The 11,954-nt window shown below is 61.2% G+C and overlaps 1 protein-coding gene across 1 annotated transcript in view; it reads left to right on the forward strand.

The window, feature by feature from the left end:
• Nucleotides 1-11,954, forward strand: part of KCNQ2 (potassium channel, voltage gated KQT-like subfamily Q, member 2) — a 45,502-nt gene that overhangs the window by 14,833 nt on the left and 18,715 nt on the right. Inside the window, exons 3-11 of the mRNA XM_014532771.1 lie at nucleotides 840-930; nucleotides 1,422-1,548; nucleotides 1,814-1,989; nucleotides 2,825-2,950; nucleotides 3,109-3,219; nucleotides 3,972-4,067; nucleotides 6,883-6,977; nucleotides 8,046-8,075; nucleotides 11,108-11,176. Of these exons, the coding sequence (XP_014388257.1) occupies nucleotides 840-930; nucleotides 1,422-1,548; nucleotides 1,814-1,989; nucleotides 2,825-2,950; nucleotides 3,109-3,219; nucleotides 3,972-4,067; nucleotides 6,883-6,977; nucleotides 8,046-8,075; nucleotides 11,108-11,176 (921 nt within the window). The remainder of the gene's footprint in view (nucleotides 1-839; nucleotides 931-1,421; nucleotides 1,549-1,813; nucleotides 1,990-2,824; nucleotides 2,951-3,108; nucleotides 3,220-3,971; nucleotides 4,068-6,882; nucleotides 6,978-8,045; nucleotides 8,076-11,107; nucleotides 11,177-11,954) is intronic.

Below are 11,954 nucleotides of genomic sequence, written 5' to 3' on the forward strand. Positions count from 1 at the left end.
CTCTGGGGGCTCTGGCTGGGGCTCTGGGTCCTCAAGGGGCTCTGGGGGCTCTGGGGGCTCTGGCTGGGGCTCTGGGAGCTCTGGGTCCTCTGGGGGCTCTGGCTGGGGCTCTGGGTCCTCAAGGGGCTCTGGGGGCTCTGGGGGCTCTGGCTGGGGCTCTGGGAGCTCTGGGTCCTCTGGGGGCTCTGGCTGGGGCTCTGGGTCCTCAAGGGGCTCTGGGGGCTCTGGGGGCTCTGGCTGGGGCTCTGGGAGCTCTGGGTCCTCTGGGGGCTCTGGCTGGGGCTCTGGGTCCTCAAGGGGCTCTGGGGGCTCTGGGGGCTCTGGCTGGAGCTCTGGGTGGCACTTTGGATGGGCCTTGGCATCCACGCTGCCTGCACAATGGCTCCCGATGCCTGTTAGTCAGGAGCTGACAGCACAGCCAGCACATGGAAGTCTGTGGATGGGACCCCCACCAGGGCACCGGGTCACACAGGAAGGGCCGCCCGCAGGAACACAGGCAAGGGTTCTGGGCTGGCTGTGCGTGAAGGTCGGTATTAACAGGAAGACAGAAGAGTTTCTGCCTCAGAGCTGAGGAAGGACACGTGAATGAGGAAGCGTGGTGTTTCGGAACGCAGCCAGCATCGCGAGGCCAGTGGGCGTCTGGCTGCGGTTCTTACGTGTCCAGGAAGCTGGGCCTGTCCCCTTTTACTCTGAGTTTTGGGGCTGACCAGGCAGATGAGGGGCATGGGCGAGAGTGTGGGATGGGTCCTGGGGCTACTCTGGGCTTCTCCTGTTTTGTGTCCTGGCTCGCGGGCTCCTTCGCCGCCTTGGCTGGGCTGACGGCGCCTCCCTGGTCCCAGGTTCCTGCTGGTCTTCTCCTGCCTCGTGCTTTCCGTGTTCTCAACCATCAAAGAGTACGAGAAGAGCTCGGAGGGCGCGCTCTACATCCTGGTGAGCCCGCGGGGGAGGGGCTGGCCTCGGACAAGGCGTCCCACCTGCCTCTCCCCCACACCCCAGCCCCCAGTTATGCCCCAGCCTGACCCGGCCTGGTCCCCACCCTGTGTCATCACAGCGCCTGACAACCCCCATTGCCCCTACCGTCAGTTCTCACAGATCCCGAGGGCCCACCTGGCGCCCTCCACCGCGGAGACGTGGGTGTGCCCCGGTAGACGTGGGTGCGGGTAGGGCGGGGGCTGTGATGCTCACGGCAATCCCATGAGGGCCAGAGGCGGACGCTATGGCAACCACTGTAATTTCGGTGCTGCTGTGAGTGACAGAGGGGCCTCCCCGGTCCAGAATGCACCTCTGAGGAGCCCTCCCACCCCAGCCCTCCCCTGGGGCTGCCCCAGGCTTCGGGGAGGACCCCAATGACACCAGCTCAGCCAGGCCTCCCAGCCGCTGCCGTAGTCCCTGCAGTGGCTCAGCTGCGGCTTCCCCTGCAGGAAATTGTGACCATCGTGGTGTTTGGCGTGGAGTATTTTGTACGGATCTGGGCCGCGGGCTGCTGCTGCCGGTACCGAGGCTGGAGAGGGCGGCTCAAGTTCGCCCGGAAGCCCTTCTGTGTGATCGGTGAGGCCTGGTGGGGGTGCAGGATGGAAGCCAGGAGAGACTGCAGAATGCTCCGCCCTCTTGGCATCAGAGGTCGTGGTTAATGTGGCCTGAAAGGCAGGGGCCCAGGGCAGCTGTGCCCAGGGCAGGGCTGGCGGATGATAGTCCGTCTCCACACTGGGTGGGTGCTCTGCATGCACCCCTGTCCATCTGTCCATCTTCCTGGAACCCAGGTGGAGGGTCCTGTCCCCCACGCACAGCTGCCTCGAGCTCCCCCTCTCCACAGACATCATGGTGCTCATTGCCTCCATCGCCGTGCTGGCCGCCGGCTCCCAAGGCAACGTCTTTGCCACGTCTGCGCTCCGGAGCCTGCGCTTCCTGCAGATCCTCAGGATGATCCGCATGGACCGGCGTGGCGGCACCTGGAAGCTCCTAGGCTCTGTGGTCTACGCCCATAGCAAGGTGAGCCGGCCTTAGCGGAGGGTGCAAGGGCTGGCTGGACAGAGCCCAGGAATTCTGGCCAGCTTTCCCGCACAGCCCCCAGCCCGTTTGGCCCTGTATGAAGCCACTGGCCCCGAGGTTGGATGGGAGTGCTGGGATCGATACCCGTCACTGCCCATTTAGGCTGCAGCTGGTGGTGGCCGCTGGCAGTGGGACCCTTAAGGTGGCTGCAGCTGCGTCCCAGCCAAAGCCTCTTCCCACGTTCTAGGGAGCTACCAGGAGGCCCAGACCCTGCCCTGCCTGGCTGTGCCTCCCTGGTGTGGGTCGGCTCCATTGCGGTGCTGGCCGCCAGCTCCCAAGGTCCCATGTCCCCCTACCCACTCTCCCTCCTGTCTGAGCCCTGAGGTGGGGGCTTGTTCAGCAGGAACAAGGGTGTTGGTCCCTCAAGGTGCTGAGGTGCTGGACCCCTCAAGGGTGGCAGGCAGTCAGGTGTCTCCCCAGGCTCAGGGAAGTTGAGGTAGGGTGTCAGGTTCCAACATTCTTGCCAGATGGCCTGTCGGCTGCTTGGGACACTCCCAAATCTGCACAGATGTGTGTGCTGGGCTGTCCTTGCCACTGTCCTCCCAGGTGTGAAGGGCACAGGTGTGGGGACACCCAGGAAAACCAGCCACCCTGTTGCCTGCTCTGAGCTTGGAGCCATGTGGCTGGGCAGCTGCTGGCCCAGGCTACTGGGGGCTGTGCATCCACTGCCGACGCCCTGGAGACACCGAGCCTCCTGAGACGACCAGCCCTGGGGCTCTGGGGGCGGGTTGGGCTGGACGCTGGCCAGGTGCTGCGACACGGCTGTCTCTTCCAGGAGCTGGTCACCGCCTGGTACATCGGCTTCCTGTGCCTCATCCTGGCCTCGTTTCTGGTGTACTTGGCAGAGAAGGGCGAGAACGACCACTTCGACACCTACGCAGACGCGCTCTGGTGGGGCCTGGTGAGTCCCAGCCGCTGGGCTCATGGTCCTTTGTTGAGGATGTGCTCACTGGGCATGGCCTTCCTTGGGGACCCTCATCTACACCCTCCCGCGTGCCCTCTGTGCCCCTATATGGCCACTGCCAGGCCTGGCGTGTGACCTGACTCGCTGTCCTACAGATCACCCTGACAACCATTGGCTACGGGGACAAGTACCCTCAGACCTGGAACGGGAGGCTCCTGGCGGCCACATTCACCCTCATTGGTGTCTCCTTCTTTGCTCTTCCTGCCGTGAGTCCTGCTCCCCTTCCTGCCTCTGATGGAGGTGGGGTGTTGGGCTCCCAAGGTAACCATAGGCTGCCCTGGGCACCTGTCGCCTAGGGGAACGTGGGACAAGAGCGGGGCTCCAGGTAGGGCCCACAGCCCTCTGGGAGCTGGAGGTGGAAGCTCAGGTGCAAGGAGGTACCCTTCCTGGGAACCCAAGTGGGGCTGCTTGGGCCTGGCCTGGTAGCTTCCAGAACACATCATTAGCATGCTCCGAGTGTCCCCAGGCTGTGGCTTCTGACCCCATATCTGTTGGTCACTGTCAGCTCCTCCCGGTCTGGGGGGACTGGCCAGTAGGGTCCTCATGACCAGGATCAGTGCTGTGTGATGAAACGGCTCCCTTGTCGGGTCTCCAGGGGACCAAAGACCCCATCTCCTCAGAAAAGGCAAAGACTCTGTTCTGCCCGCCTACCCCCGGGCCAGGCAGAGGGCCAGCAGGTGAGCGGCAGGCAGCCTCCGAGAGTCTGGCCTGCACTCGCTACAGTGTGGACAGATCAGGGAAGGATGAGTAACCTTTGGGCCCAGATATGTTCAGTATGGGCACTGCCATGCTCCTGCAGGCTGACATGTCCTTTACTTCACATCCAAGTGTTTTCCCCCCAACCTGGTATCCAGGGGATTAGGGACTGAGAAGGTGGGAGGTGGAGCCCAAGAGGCAAGTGTGGGGTGGGGGTGGGGCACTGCAGTCCCATGGACTTTCTGACACCAATGACTTGTAGGGCATTTTGGGGTCTGGTTTTGCCCTGAAAGTTCAGGAGCAACATCGGCAGAAGCATTTTGAGAAGAGGCGAAACCCTGCTGCAGGCCTGATCCAGGTGAGCCCAGGTGGCCCCCACTCAGGACCAGTGGAACCCCCCACCTGGTCCCATTGTGTCCAGGAGCAAAGCCCTGCTTGGTGTTGTCCCTGTGTGTGGACAGGCCTTTGTCCCGCTAGGAACTTGGGCAGGGAGGCTAGTGCATGTGCTGAGAACCAGTTCAGAGGCCCAAGGCTGGACAGTAGCACAGGGCACTATCTCACGGGTCCTGCACATGTGGGTTGGGGCTCAGAGACTACCTCTCACGTAGCCAGTAGTGCTGAGCCACATCTGTGCTACCCTTCACACAGCCAACCCCACCACTAAGGATACAGCAGCACTCCGTGTCCAGCGGTGCTTCCTGAGCCATCTAAGAGTTTGCCTTTGCTTTATTCACCTGGAAACTCACAGGGCTCAGGGTGTCTGTCCAATGCAACGGCAGCTGTGCTAGCTGCAGCCACTGGGGCCAGGTGCAGCAGGTGTGACCAGCCATGGGCAGATTGAAAAACCTGGAAGGCATGGTTTGGGAAGCAGACACAGGAAGAAATTAGGACTCCGGAAAGATCCCGTATGTGAGGGAACTACAAGACCACACACATGTCCAGGGCTGGATGCAGGGTCAGAGGTGACTGGAGAAGACCCCAAGCCTTCCCCTCAGGCTGACCTCTGGCTTTGTGCAAGCAGGAAGTACAGGCTAATGCGGAGTTGTAAGTGGCCTCACCACATGTTGAAGGAGTGTCCAACACAGAGCCAATTGGCAAAACTGAATCGTGTTCCTCTTTGGTTCCTTGGGTTTAAGGAAACCTCCATTAAAGCAGTAGCTGACCACTGGCTAATGGAGCAGAGACACAAAATACAGCGTGTCTGAAATAATTTAGAAAAGTCAGTAAACAAACAACCACAATCAACAACAGCAACAACATACCCTGAGGAGGGGCAGAATCTGACTTCCAGAGGTTTGACGTTACAACATCCAGAACATCCAGTTTTCTTTTTCTTTTCTTTTTTAAAAAATTTAATATATTTTTATTGATTTCAGAGAGGGAAGGAGAGGGAGAGAGAGATAGAAACATCAATGATGAGAGAGAATCATTGTTCGGCTGCCTCCTGCACTCCCCCTACAGAGTCTGCAACCTCGATATGTGCCCTCACCAGGAATCAAACCATGACCTCCTGGTTCATAGGTTGATGCTCAACCACTGAGCCATGCTGGCCAGGCCAGAACATCCAGTTTTCAGCAAAAAAATTATGAGGCAGAAGAGAGGGAAAGAAAGGGGCAAAAAGAACATTTGAAGAAATAAGGTTGAAAACTTTCCAAATTTCATGAATGATGTGAATCGACACATCTAAGAAGTTCAGTGAACTCCAAGGAATAAAACAAAGACCCACAAGACACACTGTGGTCAAACTAAGACCCAAAGACAAAGACAGCATCAGAAGGTAGCAAGGGAAGTGGCTTTTCAGGAATGAGGATCCTCAGTAAGACTAACAGCTGATTTCTCATCAGAAACTATGGAAGCCACAGGCAGTGGGATGACATATTTAAAGTCTTGAAAAAAAATGCTGTCAGACAAGAATCATATTTCTGGCAAAACTATCCTTCAGAAATGAAGGAGAAATGAAGACATTCCCATGTAAACAAGAGCTGAGGGAGTTTGTCACTGGTAGACTTGCCTACAAGAAACGCTAAAGGGCACCCTTCAGACTGGTCAGTAACTCAGGCCATATGAGCACTGGGAGAGGTAACCAGAGGCAAACAGAAGAGCGGTATTAAATTTTTGGTTTGTAACTCATTTTTTTCCTATATGATTTCAAAGACATGCATAAAGCCATAATCACTGATCTACATTTCTGGGCACACAATGTATAAAGGTGTAATTTGTAACAGTAACAACGTAAGGGGGACTGCATAGCAGCAGGGTTTGTATCCTACTGAGGCTAAGTTGGTGTACACTTTTAAGCACACACCCAAAGGAATTGAAAACGGTGTTTACTCAGAAATGTGCACACCAGTGTTTGTAGCAGCCTTATTCACAACAGCCCAAAGGTGGAAACAACCCATGTGTTCATCAACAGATGAGTGGATAAACGGAATTGCTGTTACCCATCACATTGAATATTATTTATTCAGCCTTAAAAAGAACGAGGCACGTGGATGGGCCTTGCAAACACGCTACGTGAAGGAAGCCAGCACCAGAGGCCATGCGTTCTAGGATTCCCTTGGCTGGGAACCCAGGAGGACGGTGTGGCCTGGGGGGTGCCAGAGCCTGGGGTGTCCAGGGGTGATGGCTGAAGCTGGAAGGGGGTGGTTGATTCTGAGGTGATGAGGATGGAACCAGATGCTGCTTTGCTGTGCACTTTAAAATGGTTGAAGTGGGGAATTTTGTGTCACTTCACCACACAGACACAAGCTGGGGATGGAGACCCAGGACAGGGCAAGGGCGGCTAGCCAGCAGGCCAGGACCCCACACTGTGCTCACGTTGACTCCCCCACGGTCTGTGGGCCACTACGCTGGGAGGATGGAGGCCTGTGGTCCTCGTCCCCCAGCTCCTGTGGTCCCACAGGCCATGTATGTCCCTTCAGGACTGGGGAGGCAGGAGGGGACCACGAAACCAGGCTATACACTGCCAGGTGTCAGGTAAGACTGATGAGGAAAGGAGCAGCCTGCTGGTGTGCCCCCAGTCCCGCCGCCTGACCCTGCCAGCTGCGGCGGGCAGGCGTGCCCTCCAATCTACAGGTGGATCAGGGCCTGTGGGGCAGACAGGTGGGAGGGCCCATGTGGTCCCCACGCCCTGGCCCTGCCCTCGTGGTTGACCCGTCATGTCTCCCCTGCAGTCTGCCTGGAGGTTCTACGCCACCAACCTGACGCGCACGGACCTGCATTCCACATGGCAGTACTACGAGCGCACGGTCACCGTGCCCATGTACAGGTACCGCCACGCCACCCTGTGCATCACGCCTCCTCGGCCTTCCATTTCCCATCTGTTCTGAAGCCCCATTTTTTGATGTTCATTATTTTTATTGATTTTTGTTTCTTTTTTTCTTTAAAATTTATGTGCTTTTCAAAATGGAGTTCCGTGTGTGGTTTATTTCGCTGTTGGTTTAGCCTTGTTTCATAGCTCGCAGCTTTTTTTCCACCTCCATCCCCCCACTTAGCCTCCTCGCCAGGTACATGGTGTGGGCACTGCGGGGACGGCCCCCGAGAGCTCGGGCACACGCCCAGCACAGGACCTTGGGCAGCTCCCCGCTTTAGAGGACCGGGGTCTGTGCACCGCAAGGAGGGTGACCCCTGAACACAGCGAGGCTTTAGGACCGGGAGATACATGCACCCCGGGGTCCCAGGCGCCCCTGGTTGGGCGGAAAGGGGCCGGAAGCCCTGTCTAGGCGTGGTTGGTGGGGCGCTGCCAACAGGCCCATGAGTCCGCGTGGCCAGCAGGCAGAGCTTTCCAGGCAAGAGCAGCTGGCAGCCTGGATGAGAGTGGCTGCCCAGGGTTTGTCTGTGCCGGGCTGTTGCTTTGACGTCAGTCTGAGGTCATAGGGGCTGGGGGCTGCCCGGTACCTGCCCAGGCCTCATGCCCTTGGGAGGGTGGGTGCTGCCCTGCCCTCTGCCCTCTGCGGTGAAGCTTCCCAGCCCAAGGATGCCCCTTGCCCGCCCCAGGGTTTGTGCCCATGGAACCCTCACCTGAGGGGCTGGGCAGGGTCCTCCCGAGGTTCCTGAAGTCAGGGAGGGCCTGGCAGGACAGAGGCTGTTCCCGCTGCCACTGGCCTCAGAAGAGACTTGCCATCTGGGAGCGTGCGCCCCACGTCCATGGGGAACGCCTCCCGCCCTGCAGCTCCAGGCACTGTGGCCCCTCCCGCCGGGCGGACAACCGTGCGCTAATTTTCTCTGTTCTGTTGTTTCCCCCACTCTCCTCGACTGTTTTTTCATTTTATTTTCCTTATCCCGTTCTTTTTAAATGTCCGTTCTCTCCCTTGTGTGTGTGTGAAACACTTGAAAGCTCGCAAGCTCAAACCTACGGGGCCTCCAGGTAGGACATGCATGGGACGAAAGCGTGGTGTGGTCTGTCCCCCGTGTGACTGTCACGGCCACCCAGTGTGCCGGCCAGTGGCCGCCCTGCCACGCCCCTGCACCCCTGCCCAGTCTGGGCCTGGCCAGGCCCTGCCCTGTCCCCCTGTGTCCCCTCCCGGAGTGCACTTTCCTCGCCTCCCCCGTTCCCTCTCTCAACTGTCCCCCCACCCCCCCAGCCGCTTTCTTGTGCTGGATCTGTCTGTCCAGGTCTTGGTCCTTGTCCTGCTTCTTGCCTGTCTCAGTGGCTGGGGTTCCTCCCTCGTCCACCCCCACCCCATGAGCCTATGTGTGCACAGCACAGACGTGCTGGAGCTGGAGACTCCTCCTCCCACTCGGGGCCACTCCACACATGGCCGGCCGGGCAGCTGGCCTCTGGGCCTGCCTGGGTGGATTCGACACCCCTTCTTCCTGCTGCCACAAGAGGGAGACACAGGCCCTGGGAGGAGAGGTGGCCCGCGGTCCATCCCGTCCACTGGATCGCTGTGTCCGCGTCTGCACTGGGGCTCTCTCCTGCCTGAAGGGAGGAAAAGATTGGGGGTGCTGAGCTGCTACAGGAAATTTCACCCCACACAGCACTCCTTCCCTGCGGAGTGGGGGGGACTGTGCTGGGCGCACACAGTCCTGCAGCGCGAGTGGCCTCTCTGTGTGGACAGAGCGGGGTCCCGCCTCCTCCGGGGGCCCGTCCTTTGGTGGCCGGAACCTTGTTAGGAAGTTAACCCGCCAGCCCCAGAGGGGAGCAGGGTGTCGGGCTGGGCAGTGCAGGGCCAGGCTCCACGATGGGCGGGCCCTGAGCCCCCACGGCATCTCCACTGCTGACCCCGAGGCTTCACACTGAGAAGAAGGTGGTGGCAGGAGCCGTGTCCTCCCTGGTCTGGGACCCGGGATTCCTGAGGCTCCAGGCTGCCTGGGCAGTTGGGGAGACCCTGATAGACTCCGGGCCCTGGACGTTTCCCTGATCACCCTTCTGGCCGGCCCGGACCCTCCAGGGTCTGCAGAGGCGCCCCTCCCTTCCCCACGGGGCCTCGGTGGCTCCAGGTGCCCTCGAGCTGGCTGACCCCCAGACCAGCTGCTGTGCCTCCTGGGAGATGACCCTGGCGTGTCCCCACTCCTGTCAGCACACTGCACCCCCATCCTCCACGGCCGCTGCCCTCGGAGATGACGGCTGTGTGCCTGGCCCTGCGTGTGGTGCCTGCGTGTTCCTGCCCACAGCCCTGCCCGCCTGTGTCCCGTCCCCTGTGCTGTGTCCCGGGCATGACGCCCCCTCTGAGTGTTCCTGACCTTGGACCTGCATGTGTGGGGCCGTGCCGGGCTCTCTGCTCCAGGCCCGTGGCTCGTGGCCGAGGAGAGTGGGGGAGCAGCTCTGTCCCTGTGTTCAGTCCTGGGGGAGGGAAAGGGCTCCCAGGGCCACCCCTTCTCCAGCAGGTCCCAGCACGCCAGGAAGCAGGGCTGTGGCCAGGGAACAGGGCTGTGCTGGGAGCTGGGGGGCTGTGTCTGGACCCTGCTGGGCGGTGGTTGCCTGTGGAGGTGTGGTCCCTAAACCAGTTTCCTGTGCCCCTGTGAGTGCAGGCCGAGCCCCTGAGGTGGGGTTTCTGGGAGGAGGCCAGACCAGGCGAGCAGTCCCAGCAGGGGCAGTGCCTGGGGGTCAGGTCTTCGCTGCTGAGGGGCAGATCCGGAGTTGAAGGTTTCTGGCTGTGCTGGGCCTACAGATGGGCAGTGACTGGCAGGCCCGGGGGAGGAGGGTGACTGGACAGAGGGGAGTGTGGAGGGGCCAGAGGGAAGCCAGAGACGAAGGGGCAACCATCAGAGTCAGGTGTGCAGTGGAGTCCACGACCTTTCTGAATGCGTGAGCATGAGAATGACAGGAGCCCGTCACATTGAGGGACCGGACTCTGAAGGCCTAGGCTGAAGCGTGGGAGGGGAGGAGCGGGCGTGGAGGGGCTGGGCGTGGAGGGGCTGGGTGAGGCCTGTGTGATGACGCCAAGCGAGGTCGCCAAGGTGAGGCTCAGACACAGTCCGGGGGGTGGGGGGGGGCGGTCAGGGGCCCCTGGAGTCGAGAAGGATGGAGGCTGAGGAGAGGGCTGGGGCTGGGGCTGGGGCTGGGAGCGGGTCTTGGAGCCTGGTTTTAGGGAGGGACTGGGACTCAGCAGGCTGAGGGGTGAGTGGGATGTCACAGTGATGGGGGCTGGGTCAGGAGGGAGAGGCCTAGGGTCACACAGGGTGAGTGGAAATGTGGGGGCAGGAGGTGGCGAGGAGCTGAGAGTGGGGTGAAGACGTCTCCCTGACGTTGGAGGGGACTCGAGCCCCAGAGGCTCCTGCCCGTCCTGCAGGTGGAACTGGGGGGCCTGGGGCCTCCCCAGGAACCTCCTCGTCCACAGATCTTACGCCCTGGTGTGAAGCCAGGCCTGTGTGGAAGTCCGCCTGCACCTGCCCTGGGGCCAGCAGGAGGGGTGGGGGGTGAGGCTGTCTGTGTGTGTGACTGGGTCTGGGGAGAGGGGCTTGGAGCAGAGCCGGGCCAGCCGTCCAGGCCTCTCCCTGTCCAAGCAGCCTCTTCACAGTGACCCTGACCTTGCCCTGACTTGGCAGAGAGGGGTCTGGGAGCCTAGGCTGTTGGTACTGTGTTTGTGGCTGTGCTGCCCTGGGGTGTTCAGGGACGGGGAAGGGGACGGGGAAGGGGACGGGAGGGGACGGGAGGGGACGGGAGGGGACGACCCCCTGCCTGTGCCCGGTGCCCTGCTTGACCCGCTCCATGTGGTCAGGGGTCGGAGTCTCTGTGGATGACAGCCTGGGCTCTGCTCCCTTCCCTCTGCCATGCATGCTGGTCACTGGCCACTTCCAGGGCCAAGGCCCCAGGACAGGTGTGGCCAGAGCACGCAGATGGGCTTCTTCTGCTGGCGACCACCCCACCCCCGTCCCTGGGCTCCTGTGTGTGAAGTGAGAGCTGGGGCGCGGTCCCCGGCTCAGGCGGCGGGCTCACTGCCCTCTCCCCCTCAGACTGATCCCACCGCTCAACCAGCTGGAGCTGCTGCGGAACCTCAAGAGTAAATCCGGACTCACGTTCAGGTCAGCGAGGCGCTGCCGGGCTGCAGCTCGGGCGCAGGGGTGGGCGTGCCGTCCTCCTGAGGGCACTGCTGCCCACAGGGACCTGGACGGGGGGGACACCAGACACCGGCTGGCCACAGGGCCGGGTGATGTCCGTGTGCTCGACAGAGGTGGGTGTGGAGTGGAGAGGAGGGTCCCGGTCCCCATGTCAAGAGCTCTGAGTGGGCAGAGCAGCTGCACGGTCCGTGCTGCCCCGTCCCCCGGAGACGGGTCTGGGCCCTGGAGCCTGTGAAGGGGACGGTAGTTGGGGAACCTTGTGGGTGTGAGTAAGTGAAGGGTCTCAGTGGGAGGTCGCTCTGGGTCAGCGAGGCCCTAGATCCAGGCACGCGTGTCCTCACGAGGGATAGCGGGAAGGGCCGTGTGAGTGCAGGGGGAGACGAGCCCTGGAGCCTCGGTCCCAGGAGCCAGGGGCAGGACGGCCCCTGCAGTCCAGGGGAGCCCCCTCCCCAGCTTGGACCCGGCTCCAGAATGGGGGGGTGTCGATTTCTGTGGTTTAAGCCCCCAGTTGGTGGTCCTCGATCCAGAAGAAACAGGAAGCTCACACAGGTCCCAGGAAGCGGGCCAGCACGTGCCGAGCGGCCTGGCACCTGGGTGCCGGGCAGGCAGTTCGGGGACAGCTGTGAAGAGGGCGAGGGAAGAGCCCAGGTCGTGTGGAAGAAAAGGCTGCTGGGAGCGGGACGGGAGGGGCCGTGTGTCCCACGCGCTGGGACTGCGGTGCGAAGGAGCCCTGCGTGTGCGT

Source organism: Myotis brandtii, unplaced genomic scaffold, assembly GCF_000412655.1.
Source record: "Myotis brandtii unplaced genomic scaffold, ASM41265v1 scaffold915, whole genome shotgun sequence".
NCBI lineage: Eukaryota > Metazoa > Chordata > Mammalia > Chiroptera > Vespertilionidae > Myotis > Myotis brandtii.